This window comes from Eucyclogobius newberryi, unplaced genomic scaffold (genome assembly GCF_026437365.1).
Source record: "Eucyclogobius newberryi isolate DKJ021-1_F unplaced genomic scaffold, fEucNew1.0.hap1 SCAF_21, whole genome shotgun sequence".
Lineage (NCBI taxonomy): Eukaryota > Metazoa > Chordata > Actinopteri > Gobiiformes > Gobiidae > Eucyclogobius > Eucyclogobius newberryi.
Genome location: NW_027315846.1, coordinates 12,956,762 through 12,981,882, shown reverse-complemented (window position 1 = coordinate 12,981,882; position 25,121 = coordinate 12,956,762). Strand labels below are relative to the sequence as shown.

Below are 25,121 nucleotides of genomic sequence, written 5' to 3'. Positions count from 1 at the left end.
ACCAGCTACTCCTGGCAGTGCCACGGGCTAGGCTAAAGGTCAGAGGTGAACGAGCCTTTGCAGTGGCAGCTCCAAAACTGTGGAACAAACTGCCACTCCCCATAAGAAAAGCCTCCTCGCTGCCTCTTTTTAAATTGCTTCTAAAAACCCATCTGTTTTCTCTGGCTTTTACCACCATGTAGTGTGTTGATTGTATGTTTTTTATGTGTTGGGAGGGCAGCACCTTTTTATTTATTTTATTTTGTTTATTTTTATTCCATTAATTTTAGTGTGTTTGTTTGATTTAATTTTCTATTTGATTTTGTTTTTATATCTTATTTTATTACTTTTATCCTATTTATGCCTCTGTAGTCTTTTACCTTGCTGTGAAGCACTTTGGAACCCTCTGGTTGTATAAATCGTGCTATATAAATAAAGTGAATTGGATTGGATTGGAAAGTAGCAGAAACATCAGATCTACCTCAAATAATTTACTGATCCATCTGAGAAAAAGTGCTTTCAGCCAATCTGCTTTTTCATAACAACGCAACGCATCTCACCTATGCAACGCCGGTACACACAGAACTGTTCCAAACATGTTAAAATCAAGCCTCTGACTGTAGATAATACTGATTACGCATCTGTGTCGTGCTTGTCCCATGTTATTGTTGTTGTCTATCTCTGTGCTCTTGCAGAATGCTGTACACTTTTCATCCAGTAATCTGTTTTTTATGTGGCCTCCTAATCAGTTTAAACAAAATGTGTATTTATTGTGCATTGTCCCCATTCAAATAAATACTTTTTTTTAAACAAACTATATTCAAAAAGCTGATAGTCTCACACTGAACACTGACTGTAACATCGCATTGTTGTCATTCACTCCATAACTTGAAACGTATAAGCTAGTTCCTTCAAATTCCTTGTTTGTAATTTTGGGGTGATTAATTAAGGTGCAGTACATTTTTCGAGGTGTTTCTTTATGTGTTTTTAGCATCAGGACAGATTTTAATTTGTAGGTGCCTCAGACTCGAAAGTGTAGATGAATTTGCGTTAGAAAATTGTATTGTATTGTATTTTGTTAAGTTTCCATGGTACACTCAATGCCACTGTGTGTTTTTCATTATGTTTTAGGATCTGACGGACCCCGCTCAAGTCCCACAAATACTGGAGGAGCTAAATGATGTCACAAATGAGTTACAAAATAATGTTACAAAATCATCTGCCACAATCAAAGCTATTGTAACAGTAATGGAAGATATGGCTAAAATATCCCAAAATATAACTGAGAAATCAATGAAGGTAAGCCATTTGTTTCAAGTTCAACTTTTATGAGCTTACAACCATAAGCATTTTCCCTCTGCATATTTTAGTGCTTCCTACATATTTGAGTAATTCTCTATTGACTGATTTTCACACCGCAAAAACGGAAGTAGTTTGTTAAATCCGTGCAACTCACCCTAGCTCTCAAAAAACCGTTTGCACATAACTCATATTCACAAGCATTCACTTTTGGTTGCGTGTACAGCTTTAAAATGCATTTGACTCTTACTTTCGGGTTGACGAGACATAAAATAATTTATTATTATCTCATTTAGCTAAAAAATGCGGATTTTACAAGTCCGTGCGGACTGATACAACACACACGTGGGTTTGTTTATTAGCGCGACGGAGCGCATCGCATCTCTCGTCTCCCGTAGATTTTCGTCTTCTTCTGAGTCAGCTCAACTGTCTTTCTCCATCTTCATTTTGTCCCGTACACTGATGGAACTATATTATGATAGATCAATGCGCTTAGACACGCGGAAACGTGGGGACGAGCCACACGTGGCTGCAGGTGAGCGATAGGAGTATCGAAACACAGCTTTCGCTCTCTCTTTTTCTTGCTTTCTCTCTTTTTTTCGCCTTTTTTTTCGGTAAAGCATAAAACACTTACTTTGGAGATGTACATTAGTTGGCGGTAATGTAACACTTTATGGCTACCAACCGCCATAAGACACCACAGAAGAAGAAGTATTGATATATCGATATTTGGTATCAATCTGCTCATCACTACTTGTCTGTTGTTTCTCCAGGATATTCTAAACACATCAAGTATTTTAACTATGAAAGAGACAAAGACATCGTGGGAAATACTTAACAGTAAAACACATGAGCCGTTTACAAGAAGTACGGCGAATCAAAATGCATCCTGCTCCAGATTTTTAAATAACCTTGAAGTGTGTGCAGATAAATATGAAAATGTGATAAAATGTGAATATATGATTATATTTCTGTGATGTATTTTATCTGCATAATAGTGATATTTTATCTGCATCATTAGTCTAAGAGAAGAACGGGTGTGTGACAGCATTTGTTTGTGAAGGGGTCGTAAAGATGGGCCAAAGGATGTTTACCCTAGGGGGGGTGATAACCCAGAGGAGTCTGGGTAATGTTTACCCAAGGCTTTATCTCTACGGAAAAATACCAAGTGCCTTGATGTGAGGCTGACCAATGAGAAATGTGACCCGCCTATTCCAGAATATCTAATAAAACCAACCAGCATGGGAAAAAACGGTGTGAGACGCGGGGGTGAGACGCAGGAGGGTCAGCCAGGCTCCTTACAACAGCCTGGCTGACACAGTCCCCGCGTTTTCTCCCATGCATGCCACACAAATGTCTGATGTTTCTGTGTCGTTTCATATTCTAAGTTGAATTGTGTTCTCAATGTGTTAAGGAATAGCATCGGGTGTATGTCTAATTCCATGACATTTTCTGGTCCTATCGAGCCGGACGGCAAGCTGCCTTCGCGGAGATTGACGGGTGAATCGGTGAAGTCTGTGCACAGCTGAAAGAAGTCCACTTTTCCCGTGGCCGCCCATCGCACCTCAGTCTCCGCGAGGAGAGCGCGTCGTTTCGAAGCAGCAGGAGAACACAGGCGACGAAAAAGGTCAGACAAAATTTTGTGTGTGAAAAAGAGTTAGCCATAAAACGTTTTTATGCATTAGTTTGATATTTACTGGAAAAATATTGTAGGCTTATGGACGAGATAAGTTTCTCACATAAGCAAGGCAGTTAGGTATTACTGAGGAAATACCCAGTTTAATATTACTGAGGAAAGATGAGTGAATGTAAGCGCTGTGCACGAGCGAAGTAAGTAAGAGAGAAGTGTGAATGTGTGAATGAGGATTAATAAGTGATTAACTAACAAGTGTGAATCACAATTAATCATACAAGGGTCACAAGGCGTTATTCTGAGAGATCTAAAATTTGCAGTCACGGGTGAATCTTTAAACGGATCTTAAAGCGGAGCAGGACCCGTTTCCGGCGAGTCGTGGTTCACGCAGGCGGTAACGACGCCCGGCGGAGACAATCAGAGGTGCTCAAAGTTCAAGTAGCCGCGGTGTGTGACCTAGCGAAGTCGATGTCGGACACTGTAATATTTTCTGGTCCCCTGCCCAATCGGATCAATGCTGAATTGTACAGCCGTCTCTCAGCATTCAACAACTGGTTATCCAGATGGTGCCCTCAAAACAACGTTGTCTTTATTGATAACTGGAGTGCGTTTTGGGGAAAGCCTGGGCTCATACGCAGGGATGGCATCCATCCGACTTCGGAGGGTACATCCCTATTAGTTCGGAATTTGACCGATAGTCTTAGTCGTGTTAAGTGACCATCTAGGGATGAGCCCCAGGTGCAGAGCAGCAGTTCAAGACGCTCCTCTGTCGCTGAACTCTCGCCCGTTCTGTTACCTGTGAAGTGTTCAGATTCAAGACAGATAGAGACTGTGTGTGTCCCTCGTGTCCCTCGTACAAATAATGCCAAAAAGTCACATCTCAGAAAAAATATTTCAGGCGTCAGACCAAATAACTTAAGGAAAATAACAATCACAAATGACACAAATACACAAATGAATAAACACGTAAAATGTGGACTGCTAAACATTAGAGCAATTTCCTCCAAATCGCTCTTAGTTAATGAATTAATTAGTGACTATAACATAGATCTTCTAGCTCTAACTGAAACGTGGCTTCAACAAGACGACTACGTCAGACTAAATGAGTCCACCCCACCCACCCATGTTAACTTTCAGACTGCCAGGAGCACAGGCCGAGGTGGTGGTGTGGCAGTGATCTCACACTCAAGCCTACTCATGAGCCCTAAAACTAACAATGCATTTCACTCATTTGAAAGCCTTATGCTGTCAATCACATGTCCAAATATGAAAAACCAAAAAGGAGTTTTGTTCATAGTTATCTACCGACCTCCTGGTCCCTATTCAGAGTTTTTAACAGAGTTTTCTGACTTTATATCAAACTTAGTGTTAGCCTGGGATAAAATAGTTATAGTTGGAGACTTTAATATCCACGTGAACATGAGTGATGACGCTCTCAGTAATGCCTTCAGCGCCTTGTTAGACAGCATTGGTTTCACTCAGAATGTAAATAAACCGACTCACACTCACAAGAACACTCTGGATCTTGTCCTAACGTATGGAACAGAGATTAGTGACCTCATTGTCCTCCCTCAAAACCCTATATTGTCAGATCATTTCCTAATTACCTTTCAGTTTATTCTTAAAGATCATCCAGTCCCACAAAATAAAGTTATAATGAAAAGGACAATATCTGAAAAATCTATCTCAAAATTCAAAGAAATAATAGAGCCAATATTCAGTGACATGTCATGTGATCCTGCTGAGAACAGTTTTAGTCCCAGTTTAAGTGATCAATGTGTCGACTTGACCATGAATTCTCTGAAGTCTGCTCTTGACGTTGTAGCGCCGTTAAAACAGAAGGTCATTAGGCCAAAGCGCGCCTCCCCATGGTACAACCAAGAACTGCGTTCACATAAACAAAAAGTTAGAAAGTTAGAGGGATTATTTCGTCGCTCTCACACCGAAGAATCTCTAAAAGCATGGAAAAGTTGCCTGCTGTCCTATAAGCAGGCTCTGCGTAAGGCCCAAACCAGATATTATTCAAATCTAATAGAAGTCAACAAAAGTAACACTAAATTCCTTTTCAGCACTGTAGCTAGGCTAACAAACTGTCACAGTGCAGTAGAGCCCTCAATCCCAGCTACACTTAGCTCTGATGATTTCCTCCTATTTTTTAACAATAAAATAAAAACAATCAGAGATAAATTAGATGAAATTACCCCGGCTATTAGCCCTGAACTAGCCCAAGCTGTAAATCTAACGTCCCATATAAATCCACCTGTAAACCTAGAAAGGTTCACAGCTGCTGATCAAGCAGAGATAACTTCAGCCATTATGTCCTCTAAAAGCTCAACTTGTGTCCTAGACCCCATTCCAAGCAGACTCCTCAAAGATATTCTTCCCCTAATTATAGACCCTATTCTTAATATAATAAATACTTCACTCCAAAGTGGCTATGTTCCACAGTCCTTCAAACATGCAGTCATTAAACCTCTTCTGAAAAAGCCTAATCTAGATCCCGACCTATTGGTAAACTACAGACCTATTTCAAATCTTCCCTTCGTCTCTAAAATCCTTGAAAAAGTTGTAGTAAAACAGCTTTGTCGCCACCTGCAGGACAATAACTTATTTGAAGTTTTCCAGTCAGGGTTCAGAGCCCACCACAGCACTGAAACTGCACTAGTTAAAGTCACAAATGATTTGTTATTAGCCGCTGACGATGGACTGGTCTCAATCCTGGTTCTGTTGGACCTCAGCGCAGCGTTTGACACCATCGACCACAACATTCTACTGCAGAGGTTAGAATGTGATGTAGGTGTTGGAGGAACAGCCCTCAGCTGGTTTAAATCCTATCTATCTGATAGGTTCCAATTTGTTAATGTAAACCAGAGCTCCTCACCAAGCTCTAAAGTAATTTACGGTGTGCCACAGGGTTCGGTACTCGGTCCAATTCTGTTTACTCTTTATATGCTACCATTAGGCAACATTATTAGAAAGCATGGCATTAACTTCCACTGCTATGCAGATGACACTCAGCTGTATTTATCAATGAAACCTGATCAGAGCGATCAAGTAGACAGACTTAGTGCTTGTGTGAAGGAGATAAAAACCTGGATGACACTAAACTACCTGCTTCTTAACCCTGAAAAAACCGAGGTCATTGTGCTTGGCCCTAAGCATCTACGAGACGCTCTATCTGAGCAGATAGTCACACTGGACAATGTCAGTGTAGCCTCCAGTTCTACTGTAAGAAACCTTGGAGTCTTATTTGACCAGGAGCTCTCATTTAAAGCTCATATAAATCAAGCTTGTAAAACAGCCTATTTCCATTTGCGCAACATCGCCAAAATCAGAAGAATCCTGCCTAAAAGTGATGCTGAAAAACTTATCCATGCATTTGTAACGACTAGATTAGACTACTGTAACTCCCTGCTTGCAGCGTGTCCTAAAAGCTCCATAAAAAGCTTTCAACTGGTTCAAAATGCAGCAGCAAGATTACTAACAGGAACAAAAAGAAGAGAGCACATTACGCCAGTGCTGAAGTCTCTTCACTGGCTCCCCGTCGAGTCTAGAATCAAATTCAAAATTCTACTCTTGACCTACAAAGCCATAAATGACATGGCCCCATCCTACCTCAAAGATGCTATAGAACCATATCATCCAAACAGAGCTCTTCGCTCTCAGAATGCTGGCCTTCTGGTGGTGCCAAGAGTCTCTAAAAGTACTGTAGGAGGTAGAGCGTTTAGCTACCAAGCTCCTGTGTTATGGAATCAGCTCCCGACCCATGTTAAATATGCTGACACAGTCTCTTCATTTAAGTCCAGGCTTAAAACGTTCCTCTTCGAAATCGCTTATGGTCAGAGTAGTTAGGAACAGAAAGATAAACCCACAGCTTCAGCTACGCTGCCCTAGGAGTAACTATGCTGGGGGAAGTATGGCAGCTTGAGCACTATCCTCTTCTTCTTCTGACTACTTATGCTATCAAACAATATTTATTTTTTGATTCCACTTGCAAACTGTTCACCGCCTTCTTTTCTTTCTCTCACTCCTGAGGACCTGTGGACCCAGATGCCCCTCCCCTGGTGAAGTGGTCCCTGCCCTGTGTGGACGGTCCCTCATCTGCCTGAAGAGTGGCTCCAGTTCGCCTCAGTCGGTCCCTCATCTGCCTGAAGAGTGGGTCCAGCTCGCCTCCGACGGTCCCTCGTCTGCCTGAAGAGTGGGTCCAGCTCGCCTCCGACGGTCCCTCTTCTGCCTGAAGAGTGGGTCCAGCTCGACTCAGACGGTCCCTCTTCTGCCTGAAGAGTGGGTCCAGCTCGACTCAGACGGTCCCTCATCTGCCTGAAGAGTGGGTCCAGTTCGCCTCAGTCGGTCCCTCTTCTGCCTGAAGAGTGGGTCCAGCTCCAGTCTCCTTGTGTCCGTCTGTCCGTCTGTGAGAGTCGGATCTCTCCTTCACTGGAACTCCTCCAGGTTTCTACGTTTTTTTCCCAAAGAGGTTTTTTTTTGTAGTTTTTCCTGGCCGAGAAGGAGAGTCTAAGGACAGAGGACCCTGGGACATCGTCCCTCGCCACCACAGACATTGTCTGACTCCATCGCCACCACAGACATTGTTGATTCATTTCTCCCTGTGGCCCTCAGAGGCAACTGTTGTTGTGATTTTGGGCCTTACAAAAATAAATTGATTTGATTTGATTTGATTTGATTAAACACCTAGCATTATCTCCGGTGGAAAATCAATAAGAAATTCTACTAGAAGCTTGAGATATGACGTGACTGTAAAGCAAGTAGCATTTCTCTCAGACGACTGAGACCAAATAATGCCAAAATTATCACCCCAAACTGTAAAAAGACAAAGGAAAAGTCATAAGAGGATTTTGGAGGGAGACTTCCAGTGTGCTCAGATGACGTGGCAGAGAGGGGGAGATAAGGGGGGTCAACAAGGCAGGAGAAGGGAAAGCAGTTCAGAGGACGCTCTGAACTGATGAAAAGCAGAACTAAACCCAGATGGTTTTAAATTTTAGTATTTCAACAAATTTTAAGGGTTTTGTTTGATTGACAACAGTCAATTATAAAGATTTCATTAAACTTGATAAGAGATGAAGATGAATTCAGATTTTTACAGATGGCCAATTTTTTGGGGAATGTGATCACAGACAAGACAGGACACTTCCTGTCCCCGACATAGATACAAAAGTCGTGTTTTTTGAGTGCACAGAACAAACCTACGTTTTGTTTTGTTTTGTTTTATTTTTGGACTTGACGAAAATTATCTTTTTGGACTTGTTATGTAACCATAATGCATGACTAGATGAAAGTACAGGACGAAAAGACAGAAGTGTTTTTAAATTTAGAATCAAATGCAGGCACAGGCCTGGAAGTGATAATGTGGGCAAATGAGTGACTACTGATGTTTTTGGACATAGGAGTAGAATGAGTAGTAAGTAAAGTGATAGTAAAAGTTATATCAGTAACTTATTTATTTGTATTATCATGAGGAAACCTCGTATTGCATGTAGACGTAAGTGAGGGAATAAGTTAAATAGTGACGTCCGATGTCCTCCTTGGAAAGACATGAATGGGTCATTAACTAAAGACAACAGGACACCAAGTCATAAAGATAGCCAGAGATAACAGGGGCTATTGACTGGCAAAGAATCTGGAGAGGACTCAGGATGGAGCAGATGTTGTTATCTTTACGGATCACAGGGACACTAACAGCAACACCTCAGGGGGAGGGTTGACGTGATGAGTAATGGGAAAAGTTAAAATTAACAGCGAAAGAATTTGACATTCTAAAGGAATTACCTGAAGGACTGTGGAGATTCAATCAAGAATTGAATAGATTTAAATAAGACAATATCATCTAAATTTAGACGCTATAGAAGTTATGAAAACCAGTGATAACAGGAACTTAACATTACAGGACTCAGGACGGAGTCAGGACGGACCCGGGGGGAGGAGTGTAATGCAGAAGAATACATTTTATGAGACCCGCAGATTACCTGAAGATAGTGAAAACTAAACAGGGGGATGGGTAATCAATACATGAGTTTAGAAGCAGAATGACAGGGACATTATGAAGGATAACAGGGGAATCCCAGGGGATGCAGTGTCTGATAGTTATATCAGAAGCAATTAGAAAGTAAAAGCAGGTTACAAGTGAGGGTAAGAGTAAGGGAAAGAGAGAAAGAAAAAAGCAGGTTTAGAAATTTGGAAATGGGTGTTTCCTCCGTTACGAGAAGAAGACAGAGAGGAAGACGAGAGGAAGACAGAGGGAAACAGAGGGGAAGACAGAAAGGAAGATGATGACGTGATAAAGGAAAGACAAAGAAAGTAGGCAGCAAGGGGAAAACAGGTTGATAAAAGAGATGTGCCTTATGGACAAGGGGAAGGTTTAGGATAATTTTGATTGTTAATACACATATAGACTTGCTAGAACAAACTGATACACAATGTTTGTAAAGCACCACACGAGCAGGTGTGAGAGAGAGAGTTTGGAACTCACCTGAAGCACATATAGAAGATTAGCACATATTACATTAGATGGGTGACTTTATTTAGGCCACACCCACAGAGGAGATGTGAAATTATTAATTATGTGAAGAATTCTAAGTTGTGAACTGACCCTTATGGCCAGCTCAACGGGGGAATTATTGAGATAATTATTATTGTTTGATGTATTTGAATCACACACACACACACACATACATACATACATACATACATACATATGCGCGCACACATGTGGACACCAGACATTTAGAGGTTGAGGCATTTAGAGTTTGAAACATTTAGAGTTTGAAACAAATGGTGGTAAAACAGATAGGTTAGGGCAGTGTCAGATTACAGACACACAGGGTGGGGGCCCAGTGCCGTGGAAGGGGGGCTCAGCCAGGGATGTGACCACTGAACTGTGAAAGGTCAAGAGGTGCCATTGCGGAGTGGAGTGACAGACGCAATTCCATCTCTTCCTTGATTACATACTGGATTAGTGAACGTTGTAAACTATCTGGATTATTGAATTTTGGTTAAATGTAGAATTGTATAGAAGTTTGAGAAATGGGCAAAGCCATATCTCAAAAAGGAGGGATATGTACGTGTAAACAAATATTACGAATCAATAATTACTAAAAAAAAAAAAATTGTAAACAAGAAAACTGTTTGAAATACACTGAACTGTCGAAAAGACTTTGTTTATCACCACAGCAGAACGTGTTGGAGATGTGGTGTTTACAGAAACGAGCCAGGTGGACGAGCAAGGTGGACGGAGCCACAAGCGTGTCGTCCTGACCATTGGAGGGACGAGAACATGGGTGCTCTCATGGGAAAGTGAGAGAAATGTCTGGACAACACAGCGGCAGATCCATAACATCGCAGACGCAGGACTTCGTTTGTATGAGTTTTGTCCAGAGTCTACGGTAGAGTACAATACTCTGCTACGATGAACGAGAGCCAGAGGCTACGGTGCGCAGAGTACCATACTCTGTGGAAAAAGAATCAACAGTTATCATCATCACAAGCGATGACGATAATATGGGTGCTGAACACCTGTATTATGCACGGGACAATCGGGACAATCGGGACAAGAGGGACAATCGATCAACATACACAGACATGGGAATATAGAGGGAAGAAGGTGTCCAGAGGTCCCTGACGAGTCAAACTGACTGACCACAGAGCAGCGGGTTTGAGGGCCTTCCGCTTGTACTTCTATATTTCCCATCACACCGCACAAATTATAGACAAGATAAATTGTCTGTTTGTCAAATTACAGAGATTAACCAATCTGACTCAAAATTTAGGACAGTAATGCTGTAGAAATGTTGTGGGCCGAGAGAAAAGAAGTGTGTTCAATGTTGAGAAATGTGCATAAACTTTTTGTGTGTAAAAGTGTCATTTTAACACCAATATGAAAGACATGTTGAAAACTGAAAAGAATAATGTGTTTGGCATATGAGACAGAAGACTAATGCTTTGATAAACAGGAGGGAAATGTGATAAAATGTGAATATATGATTATATTTCTGTGATGTATTTTATCTGCATAATAGTGATATTTTATCTGCATCATTAGTCTAAGAGAAGAACGGGTGTGTGACAGCATTTGTTTGTGAAGGGGTCGTAAAGATGGGCCAAAGGATGTTTACCCTAGGGGGGGTGATAACCCAGAGGAGTCTGGGTAATGTTTACCCAAGGCTTTATCTCTACGGAAAAATACCAAGTGCCTTGATGTGAGGCTGACCAATGAGAAATGTGACCCGCCTATTCCAGAATATCTAATAAAACCAACCAGCATGGGAAAAAACGGTGTGAGACGCGGGGGTGAGACGCAGGAGGGTCAGCCAGGCTCCTTACAACAGCCTGGCTGACACAGTCCCCGCGTTTTCTCCCATGCATGCCACACAAATGTCTGATGTTTCTGTGTCGTTTAATATTCTAAGTTGAATTGTGTTCTCAATGTGTTAAGGAATAGCATCGGGTGTATGTCTAATTCCATGACAGAAAATCGATCTGGTAATCTCGCAGCAGATTTGATATTGTTTAATAAGACTGTCTTCAGTGACACTTTCGACGAAGAATACGACGGCTCAGTGCAAATACAAATACAGGAATCTGGGCTACAAAACAACGAAATTACAGTGTTGACTTTTAAATCCTTGCATAATGTTCTTCCACCAGAAGACAAAAATTACTCAACCGATGTATCCATTAATGCTAAAGTTGTCCTTGTTCAATCCAAGGGAGTTGACAATGTGACCTTCACGTTTGACCTCCAAAACAACTCTCTCTACAGCCCTCAGTGTGTATTTTGGAACTTCAGACTGTTCGATAACTCTGGTGGATGGGACGACGAGGGCTGTACTCTGGTTAATAGCTCTAGCTCTACAGTAGTTTGCCAGTGCAACCACCTGACGTCATTCTCAGTCCTTATGTCTCCTTCTACCAAGTTATCTGAGAAACAAATCGAAACCTTGGAATACATAACGTATGTCGGCGTTTCAATATCGATTGTTTCCTTGGTGATATGCCTCATAATTGAAGCTGTTGTTTGGAAAAAGATCCGAAAGCCGAGAGTGTCCTACATGCGCCACGTCACCATCGTCAACATCGCCGTTTCTCTGCTCTGTGCCGATATCTGGTTCTTGATTGGCGCTAGTATTTCTGAAAAAGACCAACAAGACCAACCTTCGTGCACTGCAGCCACTTTTTTCATCCATTTCTTTTACTTGGCTCTTTTCTTTTGGATGTTAGTGTCCGGCCTGCTGTTGTTCTACCGTACCATCAATGTCTTTGATAGTGGAGTGAGAAAAGGAACCTTGGTGGCTATTGGCTTTTCCATTGGATACGGAGCACCTTTCATCATAGCTGCTGTGACTATAGCTGCCACTGCTGAACAAGAACATTACAAGCAGTTGAACTATGTCTGTTGGCTTAACTGGGATAAGTCTAAAGCCATTTTGGCATTTGTGATCCCGGCATTGACAATTGTGGCGATAAACTTCTTGATCTTGTGTGTGGTCATCTACAAAGTTATCCGAATGAGGGCATCAACAAACGGAGCAAATGCTGATGAAAAACATGTCCTGGTGGTGATAATCCGCTGCCTGGCATTCCTTACTCCCTTTTTTGGATTAACATGGGGTCTCGGAGTGGGAACAATGATAGACATAGAGAATGAGGACACTAGATATGGAGTTCATGTCTCATTTGCCTTCTTCAATTCCATCCAGGTAACTGTATGGAAGTTTATTACTTGAGTGTAATTTCAGTTTATCATGTTTCAATATTCATCATATTTTAAAGCAAGACAATAGATTTACAAAAAACATTTACAAATGTGTATGTTTTTACAAGCTAAACATCACATTTTATGTCACAAAATCTCATAATTTTAAGATAACAGTTTTAACTTGATAACAGAAGTATGAAAATATATAGTTAAATTTGCACTATGTAGCCCTGCACAATTCTGGAAAAGTAAAAGTATAGTCATTGCGATAAGATTTGCGATATATAAAGTAGGATTAGACAACTCAAACAACTTTAGAAACATTTGAGTAAAGACTGAAATATGTCAGAATATGTTTGCAGGGGGACCAGACTACAGCTACAACCATTTTTCAATAACATTTTATTTATTTTGCTTTTTGCAGAGGGCATTCTATTATCTAAATTGTTCAATTTAGGTAAATTGTGCAGCCCTATCACTGCGTAACTTTTCTGGTACCGTCCACCATCTACTTATCTCTATGGAGACAAGCAGATGGCAAATCCATAGACATTCATAGACACAAAATTCTTGATTACTTGACTGATGCTATAAGGAGTTTCTTATTTATGTCATTTATCTGGTCTCCTCACCTAAAAGAGGATGTTTAGTGTCACTAGATTCTAACCAGAAGCACACAAGCTCAATAATGTCTACTTAAAGTAGCTTTTAGCTCAGATTTTACACAATAGTTATTTATATAACTGTAATGTTAATAGGTGTACCATTCACTAAAACGCTAACCCTACGCTTTTGAATGTGCTAAAAATTCTTGAAACTTCATTTGTAACTCATGTAGCTTAATAACAACCGTTGGCCATATTAAGTAAAGTTGGGATAATTTGTTATCATAATTATAATGTCAGATAGTAATAGATGATAGAATGTGTTGATGCTCAATTTGGAGAAATATTTTTCCATAGTTATGCACAGTCAAACCTTTTTAATATTATGTATTCACTTAACAATGTGTTAAATGTTTTAAGGGGTTCTTTGTACTGCTATTTGGAACTCTCTTGGACAAGAAGGTATCCGGCGTAGTCACATTGTTTCTTGAATTGCAATGCAGCTGTGTTCACATTGAAGGAAATGTTAATATTACTGTTATTTTAAAGGTGCGCCGGGTAATAACGCCTAAATCTACAAGTTCAGTGGTAACAAGAGTAAGAAAAGTTATTTTATTGACTAATCCAGCAGTGTATTCTTATGTGATATGAATGATTTGGCTATGATTTCAGAGCACATCTGCCGGACAAACTTCATCATCAAGTTGATGGAACTCTTTGCGAAACAGGATGAGAAGGCAGAGAGGTATAATGCAAGAATAACACAGTATTAATTATTATACCCATTATAATATACCCATTATTTTAATATTGCAAGAAAAAATTAACTTTGATTTGTGATGTTTTTCTCCTCAGATGGTTGCAAAATATCATCCAATCAGGATTCTTCAGTCTAATACAAAATACATGATGGATGACTTAGCAATTGTTTTAACTTCATTTTCAAATATTAATTATACTGATTTTTGTGTGTTGCTTGGGTAGGATCATTTTATAACCATTTGTTTTCCGGCCAAGATATTTTAGCAAAACCTGGTTAAACTTTATATTATATAACACTTCTATAGTGCTTTTCAAGATACTCAAAGTCATTCCATGCCATTTTCTGAATAATCACTTTATTACAGTAGATGGTACATCTGGAGACACTTTTTGCATAGCCGCAATTTGACAGTTGTTTTTTCACATGGCTCTCTAAGGACTCTTCAATTAAAAGTGTGTAATCTGTGCTGTTTACTTAACCAGTGTTCAGGGAGTCATTCAAAGTGTTACCCACCCCATTTATAGATGCTGGAGTGCCCCACCGGAGGGCGCTAGTGTTTGACACACTGTAAAAGAAGACGACAGTGGTCACTGTCCAGGGGACACATCATGTTTTCTACATTTTAAGCTTCAACGCTGTTGTTTAATTACAATCAGACTAATCCACAGAGAAATGAGTCTAATGAGTAAGTGAATCTAGACGCGGCGAAACACAAAGACACATGCAATATACGGCGGTCTGTTGTTTACAACCTGCCGCATTGAAATTAGACTTTCTTGGCCTGACCTGCCCCACGAGTCAAAAAGACAACCCTGCATCACTCGGATGTAATTACGGTTCTATGAATCAATTTTAAAAAAATAATAATGATAATAATTTCACTCAATAAGTACGAGCTCAGGAGCAGATGAACCAGATGTGAAGACACAGACACAGGTAAATCAGCTCACACAGAGTAATCAAGGACAGAAGGGACAGTAGGGACAGTTGTGAAGTGTTTTTAAGTATCAAATGCAGTGTATTTTATTACAATCCAACTCCTATTCACTTAGAAATTAGTCTAACTAGTAATGCAGCACAGCAGACCTCTGGTGCGCCGCGAGACCCCCGGTTCAAAAGATGCATCACTACCGAGTATATTTATGTGTAAATATCTTATGTTACAATGTGACAATGTGGGCACCAGCGGTTTATTGACAGGTGGTATATGGACAAGTTCTATTTTCTTCGTAAATATCAGGAGCGCTGTATAGCCCAGAAAGTACGGTAGTACTAGATTACTTGGGTGCACAAAAATAACAAGTTATGTTCCTCGTTACTCTAAAAAAGTAATTTGAATACTATACTGAATACAACACGTTACCAGCTAACACTTTACACCCAACTTCAATATGACACATTACTCACAAGCTGTATAGAAGTCTAAAAGTGTAGCGTCCTGCAGATGACCTCTGATCTTTGCCATGGTGACAGGAAATGTCGGACATTAGTCAGTTTGTTGCTGGACAGCTCACCCCCACTTTTTGAAGGTTATGGATTTATGATTTTTCTGTTTCTGGCACAAGCAGAGGTTTTAAGCTTCAAACGTTGAAAAAAAGGTTTTCCTAAAATGACTGCTTTCTATTTGAAACTGGAATAAAATGAACTCTCTGAACCCCACTTTTGTCATCCAAACTCAATCTACGCTTGGATTTCTAGATTTACATTGTGATATTCATTCGATCTCAATGAGATTGAGAAATAAAAGTACTGTATAAAGTACTGTACTCAAGTAAATTACTTACAGTAGGTATCTGTACTTCACTTAATTTTTTTTGCATAGGATACTTTTTACTTTTACTTAACTTACTTATCTGTACTTTCTACTCCACTGCATTTTTAACTGGACTGAAAAGTATCAAGTATTTTACTTTTGTTTTTGAGCACACATGATGACTTGCCTGGGATTGCCAGGGTTAACCTTAGCGTCTCAGCTTTGAGCCACCATTGACTGAAAATCCGCACTTCTTCATCGAGATCACAACATTTGATATTTCAATGTTTCAAAATCTGTGTGTTACTCTAAAAGTACATTTTCAAACAGGTACTTCAGTACTTTCACTCAAGTTATTATTTTATGTGGTAAATTTACTTTTACATTTCCGACTGTCTTTTTACAAAGGTAACAGAATGTAGTACTTAGTCTACCACTGGCCTCTAAAGCCACAGCTGGAGCACAGACACATGGGCTGCAGCAGGAGTGAAGGAACACGCAGTTCTCACCTTAGGGAAACTGCACAATGCTACCGGTCTTTTGAGAAACACATTTAAATTTATTTGAAAATCCTTCCCCTAATATTCTCTCTGCCCTATGGCTCAACAATACTGGACTGAAATTACCAAGGCAGTGCAGACTATTTTTGAAACCACCATCCCATTAAATTTCAGAACTATGTACCTGGTATTTGAGCCTATTTTCAGTATACTTCTGGCTTCAGGGAAAAAGGAAATCACTCAAGGAATCACTCAAGGAACTGACATTATTTAATTTGAAAATAGACAAATTTGACTGACAAAATGAGACTTGTCTTTTCTTTGTGTGTTTTCTCTTTTTTTAATGCATTTATTTATTTATTTTTCTGATTCTTGTTTTTGTTATTCTATGTTTTAAATTGGGAACTGTATCGAAAACTCTTGGGTCAGACTCTTTTGAGGAAAAATTCTGTGCAATATAGTATCTAACATACGTAGGTCCCAGGGAAGGCAACAGTCAGTGAGAAAAGCCTGGATACATTTAAGCTGTGCAAATGTTTAGGAAAAACTGTATTACTTTGATTTATTCTTTAAAAACATATGCTCACCTGTCAATGTGAAAACTCCCAAGAAACCACTGATGTTGCGGTTTCCCAGGACGGCCATCTCCATCTCTGAGGCTCCACTTTTCTTCTTCTCCCTTTTGGACTTGAAGGAGGCCCAGATCCCAGTCCCCAGAACCAGAAGATAGAAAACCACAATGGATATAACTCCAGCTATGTTCACTGCCATGATGCTTCAAACACAGCCAACAAGACAGAGAGGTGAACGAGTTAGAAGTGAAAGAGTTAAACAGCATTTAGGAGGAGCAAAGAAAAGGCCAACCTCTTTTCCCCTCTAACCGGACAACTTAGCAAATTAAGTCACTAAGACAAAACAATTTGCAGAAATCTCTTTTACAAATTGTGTATAAAATGCTATGGGTATTAGTTGAATATGTTCTTTTTGTTTATATCCTAAAGATCTAAAACACAATAAAACACCACAATTGAGAAAGAGCTGATACAGGCGCACTTGAAATATGTGAAAAAATATATAGATAAGAAAACCTTTACTTACTTACTTTCAAGCATCTTAAAAAAAAAAAAAAAACAGATTTCAACCAATTAGCTCTCAATATATCAGTCCGGATGTCTTAATGTAGTGTAGTAGCCTAAGCTAATAAACAGTGTAAGTGTGTAAATTAGGGTAAGTCAAGTCTTGTGCCACATGGTTGATATTGGCTGGCTGTTGTTTTTTTTTTTACCGTGGTCATTTTACATTCTCCGGGTTTCTTCCTGGGCAGAAATATGCTTGTTGACAGCCGATTGGACGGTATAGAGGCTTGGGGAGGAGAGAGGGAGGAGATAACAAAAGTGTCCCAAAAATATGTATACAAATGAAATTCAATATAGTTAATCAATACTTAATTATTTTTGTTGCAGCCCATTTACATAGTAAAACCACTTTAATTCACCAAGACAGTCCAGACTAACTAAGTGAGTTTGTGTGTATTATTAATGTTGTGTTTCACGTTCATTTACACTTTCCAGTTAAAAATTTAGTTTCCATTTAGTCCCAGTTCATGCAAGAGACAGAAAGACAAAATTATATATGTGGTTGTTGCCCCCTTTCACCTTACTTTCAAGCATCTCTAAAAAACTCTTGGATGGGAGTCGAAACATTTTCCATTGGGAGTCCAGATGACTAAAACTGAATCTTTTTCTACAGTCAATACAGAATTGTTTTTGTTGCAGTATATGTAGCAAAACCCCATTAATTCACCAATCCAGTCCACACTAAATGTGAAAAAATGTGAGTTTCTGTGTATTATTGTTGTGTTTCACGGTCATTTACACTTTTCATTAAAAATGTGTTTCCATTTAGTCCCAGTTTATACATCAAATCGAAAGTCAACCTTATATGTACACCAAGCACAGGCTGAATAAACCAACATTTTAATATGTAAATTTCATTTTCAACTTTGTCTCATAAACAAACACCCCAAAGTGTTTGCTTTAAACACGAAAATCACATAAAAACATCAGGAGTGACTCAACATTGGCTCTGTGAGTTCAGTCTCACAATCGTCCACATCCTTAGTGTGCTCTTGAGCTCCCTCTAGTGGAGCAGGTGAAGGAGGAGGGTGCTGCAGTTTGACCTGAAACACGTCCCAGCTCTCTGGAAGCAGACCTCTGTTGAAGACCTCAGATGCCAGGTAGGAGAAGAACAAGACTGACGACAGGGCACACAGCATGCAGATGGTTTTAACTGGAGAGTGCTGCACATAGACACCGTCCTCCAAGAGCATCCTGGGAAATGTAGTATCACAGGCAGACCTATAGCAGGGTCTCCACTCAAAAGCCGTAAAGGTATTCCCACAAGAAAACCCATTATAGCTCCATAACCATGTGTGTTGTCAAAGAAGAGGACACAGACTAACTGAGGGAAGATTACGTTGTAGGCAATTTCAGCACCAATGAACCAGAACAACAAAGCACTGTTTTCCTGGTTTGTCAGTAATGCTCCAATCAAACCTGACACAATCACAGACACACGGATCACCCACTGGATCTCTCTGTCTGACGCCTGAAGAAGAAAGCACAGTACATGGTAAACATTAAATGCAATAAATACATTATGATTCAACAAATATCAAAATGATAACTTCTGGATGTGAAATGTCCACTCACCTGAGGGCTCAAGATGTTCTTGTATATGTTGGCAGAAAAAAGTGATGCTGATGCAAGCATTAAAGAGTCAGCAGAAGACATGACGGCAGCAGCTACACAGCCGACCCCAATGATGGAGATGTAGGATGGAGTGAGGTGCTGCAGAGCGATGGACAGGACTCTTGCACCTTCTCCTCGTTCATATGGAGATGGAGAGCCATAAGATGTCTGGTTCCAGTCTTAAAAAAAAAAATACAATCTCACAAAAAAATTGAATAAGTTTTATATTGTTTATAAAGTATTTACAAATAGTATTAAAATTCTCTGTAATAACTCATGATTCCCATTTCAGAAAGAAACACTGCACAAACACCACCACCACCACCACCACCACAGCTCTTACAGTTTTGAATGATATATTGAAATTCCTGGAGCACACCACAGCACTATCCTCTTTATTGACTCGTCTAAAGCCTCCAACACTGTGAATCAGACTGTGCTTAAACAATTATTTTATTGCGTTCTAAATTCACACGGAGAAGCCTAGATTTTCACACGACAATCCCAGTAAAATTCAAACTGAGTGATTAGTGAGCACTCTAAGGAGACAATTTCATAACAGGATTAAGTGAGAGTTAAGCATAATACAACTCCAGCAGTTGTAATCATGATTTACCTGGTTAAAACATCAAAATAGTAAATATTGCACAAAATGTTGCACAATATTATGTCTTTTTAAGAATTGCATACTATCTCGATCTGATCTGGTGTTAGATGTTTTGTCATGTCATGTTTTTAAGTCTTTTATCTCTGCCCCTCTTTGTTTCCCCCTCCCTTCTTGTTCTCCCTCTGGTTACCGCCCCTTTTGTCTCTCTGCTCACTCACAGCTGTACCTCATTGCTAATCACTGGGTGTAGTATATTAGGTCTTGGGTTTCCTTTAGTTCAATGCGAGATTGTCTGCGTTGCCCTGTTCGCCCCAGCATTCGAGCGGTTTTGATCCTGAGTCCTTTTTTGACTTTTGACTCTGATGCCTGCCTGCTCCTTGTGATTCCTGTTTGCCGTTATCGACCTTGGACCGTTTTGTGATTCCCTTCTGCCTGATTTCTGATATTGCCGTTTGCCCGTGTACCGAACCTGGAAAGGAATTACGATTACAACTCTCGCCTGCTCTCTGACACCGCTGTATGCTGGACCTGACCACTGCCTGAAGATTTTTGTATTTATCTGTCTTATTTTATTAAAGACTGTTAATTCATCGCCCGTCTCCTGCTCCGTAATTGGCTCCGTTCTGCCGTTCGTGACACATACAAGCACGTTGTGTGGTCTTTTAGATTTAGTTTTAATTTAATTTAGAGTGTCCTACATCCATTCACTATGTCATATAAGATGCAAGATGTAGGACATACTGTACCTGTTGAGGAACAGGCTGCCCCAATCAGAATCACGGGTATCCCAAATAAAGCATAAAAGACAGCAGCAAAACAGCAGGTGACTTTAGCTGTAAGAATCGATGATGCAGCCATTATCCTCTGGTGTATGCACTGGTACCCCAAACTCCCCAGGGCCTGAAAGGAAAGATACACATGTTCATACTACTCCAAAACTTGAGCCAGTATATCTATTTTTACATGTTTTAGTTTAGTGTTAACTGTTATCAGTCTTAAAGGTCAAGCACAGGCCAAGTTGCTTTGCGCACAACTGAGTAGAATGAGTGATCCCACGATGCAGTTGGCCCCATGTAACCATTGGAACTAAACTATCAGCACATACTCAGCCACAAGGTTAAAATGGGCCAAAAGGTGATCGATCTCTACTTAAAACTACTCAATTGAAAATTAACATAATTAACTTACAAAATTCAAGAAGTTGTCCACCATAATTCCAGTCTTTCTTGGATCTACATTTCCAATCCATGGAGCGTGCAGCGTGTTATTCATAAAGGTCTGTCTTATGTCCAGAGTGGAAGGGCTCATCAAGACATAGGGGACACACATCCACTAAAAAACACAAGAAACATTGTGATAATTAACAACATACTTATTATACTACTCAAACATGAAGATATTTATGTTTGAGTATGAAACAGGTTCACAAGCTCCCTACGTAGACAACAGTGAGATTGATGATGATTTCTGCCTCACCAGACTGACAAACACCAGGATGAGCTGTACAACGTCTGTGTATGCCACAGAGTAGAGCCCTCCCATCAGAGTGTAGGCAATGGCAACAGCAGCCGAGACCCAGATACATAGACTGTAAGATACGCCCAGGGTCACACTGATAGTTGAACCTAATGATCATAAAAACAATACAGTACTCTTTTTTTAGAACAATGTTTATTATGTGTTGATCTTGTATCTTACCTAAGCAGATAAATATTACAACTAAGAAGAATAGCTCTCCACAAGCTGGAAACAGACAAAAAACTGCTCCGACCATTTTTCCATACTTCATTTGAAAATGGTCTGTCATGGTGACATACTTCTTTTCTCTCAGTGGTTTTGCAAACACAAACCCACCTGAAACATCCAGGGGTATTCAGAAAAGATAAAAAAAATCTTTAACAAAGTGAGTTGTAAATACATGGACCACAAGTTGCTGAAAGTGTTTCAAAGTGTCGAAGTTGTTAAGCCAGTTGTTCAAAGTGTTTCAGTGTTTCAAAGTGTCAAAATTGTCAAGTACGTCGGAGTATAAGGGCCAACCCCCCCCCCAAAAAAAAAAAAAAAATGCGGGGCACTAATAAAGTCATTAATTAATGACTTTATCCTCGTTAAATAATGAGTAAAATCTCAAAATTGAAAGAGAATAAAGGCAGATACGCGGTTCACTTTCAGCACCATGTTATGGGCTCGCCCCCTCAGTGTTGCATAATGGTACAGTCCAGTAACCGCGCTGTTTTGTATGAACTGTGTTTAAAGCTATGAAGCTGATCTGCATCTGTGGAGTCTTCATTACACACAAACACACCATCGCCAGGACGCAAATGGTGCTTGGTTAAAAGTGAATACAAAAGCCCACAATAGATGTGGATCTTTATGATGCGGGTCTTTTAGACATTACAAACAATCATTTCCCCGGTGCAGTGTCCCTATGTCAGGTCCTGGACCTGTAAAATGATGTACTCCGGTGTCTGGTGCTCGCGTGTGTTGGAGCTGCGCTCATGCCATGAGTATGGATGATGGCGTGTGCGTAAAACATATCGCATTTTGGCTGTGCCAAACACAATCCGGGCGTCAGGAGGAGCTGAGTGGAAGCGCAGACAGATGTTTTGTGTTCTGTGTGTTTTACTGAGTTTGTCCAAGGGATCACAAAAGGTTAGAATCCGGGCATAAACTTAAGTGCACACAATGAGCACGTAAGAATAGTGCCCACGTAGAGAAATAACACTATAGAGGAGAAGAGAATGTGTGAATATAACAGCGAGGCTGCTCCTCCTGTCTGCGGGCGGCTGTGGCACGGAGCACGGCTGCTGTTTGAGCCCACAGTGCACTACAGCTGCATCATGGAGAAAGTAAAGCATTTATCCAACAGTCTGTGAATGATGCTTAACAGGAAAGGTGCTGCTAAACGCAGTGTCTTGTCTTGTAATCAACACACACGTAAGACATAGTTTTAAAGGCCAGGAAACACTTTAACATCTATTGCAGACTTTTATGTAGTTCTAAACTGTCAACTCATCCAAGCCCGTTCTTTTGCGTCCTGACCGTGGTGCTGAAAGTGAATTGCTCACGTCACTTTGAATCAGCCCCTAAACTACAACTTTTTTCTCATTAATTAAGGAGTTTTTTCTCTTTAATTACTTTTTTCTCGTTATTTAATTACTTTTTTCTCGTTATTTAATTTTATTTTAGAGTTTATTGTCGTTAATTTACGACTTTTCTGACTTCGACTTTTTTCTCATTAACGTCTTTTTTGTCATTTATTAATGACATTATTCTTGTAGTGCAGCGCATTTTATTTTTTTTGGTTGGCCCTTATACTCCGTCATAGTTAAGCCAGTTGTGGAAAGTGTTTCAAAGTGTCAAAGTTGTTAAGCCCTGCTGCATGTGGTTTCTGATACTCACATAGAAGGAAAGTAGTAGCATAGGCTGACAACATGACAAGTATAAAGCTCAATCCCATTGAAGGAGTGTACATCATCTCAGGAATGCCCACTATGAAGCCTCCTCCAACCCAGGTGGCTGCAGAACAAAGACACACAAGTAAAAAGGCGGGCTAATTTACCAGTTGACTCCACTCAAATAACAAAAGAAGAATCAGTGAAAATGCTGGATGTTAAAACAGGATGTTTGTTCACAATTATTGTGAGATGTTCTATAAAATTGTAAGACATGGATGAAATGGCCAGAAAGTATCTGAGTCACTAACAGGACTGGCAGACCTCTGTGTTGGTTTATGATTTAGAAGAAAACCCAAGACCTCCGAGGTAACTGCTGTTGTGATTTTGTGTTTTACAAAAATACATTGAATTGGAAAACTCTTTGCATTGATGGACAACCAATATGCTAAATATATTCAAATTAAAAGGGAACATTTTATTTTACATTACATTTTATTTTCGAGTGATCAAAAATGGGATAATATATGTACTTTGCAATGGAGGACCACAAAGTCACATATTTGGAAAGATCTATGACCCCTTTTTTAATAACACCATCTTAAAGTGCTCACTATTCACACTGAAATGCTTAATGTTGGATACATTGTGGTTGCCAGGAGGCCCACCATTATCATGTGTTCTGGGACTGTCCTGTTAAATTAACAAGGCACTGCAGACTATTTTTGATACCACTGTCACATACAATTTTAGAACTTTATATTTTGGTCTCAAAGTCCCTGCCATGGACACAATACATTTATATCTTTGCAGTGTATTTCTGGCAGCAGGGACAAAGGCCATCACAAAAAATGGATAACACAAACTGATGATCAAGGACATGACTTTATTTGAAAGTTTGTTTGACAAGTTTGACCGACTTTGGACTAAATGGGACTTTTATTTTAGACTTTTGTGTTTTCTCTCCTTCACGTATTTGATTATAGTTTGTTCTTTATTGTCTTCTTGTTTTTGTTATTCTATGTTTTAAATTGGGAAAACTGAACTGAAAACTCTTGGGTCAGACTCTTTTGAGTAAAAATTCTGTGCAATATAGTATCTAACATACGTCGGTTCCAGGGAAGGCAACGAGCCAGTGAGAAAAGCCTGGATACATTTAAGCTGTGCAAATGTTTAAGAAAGACTGCATTACTTTGATTTATTCTTTAAAAACAAATGCTCACCTGTCAATGTGAAAACTCCCAAGAAACCACTGATGTTGCGGTTTCCCAGGACGGCCATCTCCATCTCTGAGGCTCCACTTTTCTTCTTCTCCCTTTTGGACTTGAAGGAGGCCCAGATCCCAGTCCCCAGAACCAGAAGATAGAAAACCACAATGGATATAACTCCAGCTATGTTCACTGCCATGATGCTTCAAACACAGCCAACAAGACAGAGAGGTGAACGAGTTAGAAGTGAAAGAGTTAAACAGCATTTAGGAGGAGCAAAGAAAAGGCCAACCTCTCTCCCCCCCAGCAGAATTATTCAGCAGAATAAGATCTAAAACACAACAAAGCACCACAATTGAGAAAACACTAATATAGGAGCACTTATAATGTGAGGGGATTGTCAAGAAATTACACATGAATCAATGCTATTACTTAACAGTCAGAGAACATAATTCAACTTAGAATATTAAACGACACAGAAACGTCAGTCTTTTGTGTGGCTTGCAAGGGAGAGGAAGGCTTAGCCGAGTCAAGATGTTGTAAGCAACCTGAACGACTTTCCAAAATCACTCTCAGCGTTCCTCCCTCTTACAAGTCATTTTATTAAAATCACACATAAAAAGGAGGCGGGTCACATTTCTCATTGGTCAGCTTCACATTAAGGCACTTGTCTTTTACGACTCTTTGGTATTATCTTTAGAGATAAAAACCTTGGTGAATGTTCTACCCATCTGGTCCCCAGGATGGGAGGAACATTCCTCACGGCTGCTTCTACAACATCTTCACACATGTTATTAGAAAAACATGCCTTTCCCTCCCCCCAGGCTAATGATGCAGATAACTTTTAACACACAAATATAATCATATATTTACATTTTATCACAGGGATAAAAGTTGATAAGAAACCATGAGTTTAAGTGTTT

General features: G+C 39.9%; 1 protein-coding gene and 1 pseudogene across 1 annotated transcript in view; one reads left to right on the top strand and one right to left on the bottom strand.

Annotated features, from left to right (window-relative positions):
- LOC140371009 (adhesion G protein-coupled receptor F4-like) overlaps nt 1-13,933 on the top strand; it is a 34,171-nt gene extending 20,238 nt beyond the window's left edge. Inside the window, 6 exon segments of the mRNA XM_072458286.1 lie at nt 1,111-1,278; nt 2,052-2,229; nt 11,393-12,621; nt 13,646-13,687; nt 13,775-13,822; nt 13,898-13,933. Of these exon segments, the coding sequence (XP_072314387.1) occupies nt 1,111-1,278; nt 2,052-2,229; nt 11,393-12,621; nt 13,646-13,687; nt 13,775-13,822; nt 13,898-13,933 (1,701 nt within the window).
- A 4,370-nt stretch (nt 13,934-18,303) lies between these two features.
- On the bottom strand, nt 18,304-24,417 carry LOC140371008 (high-affinity choline transporter 1-like; annotated as a pseudogene).
- Between the last annotated feature and the right edge of the window lie 704 nt (nt 24,418-25,121).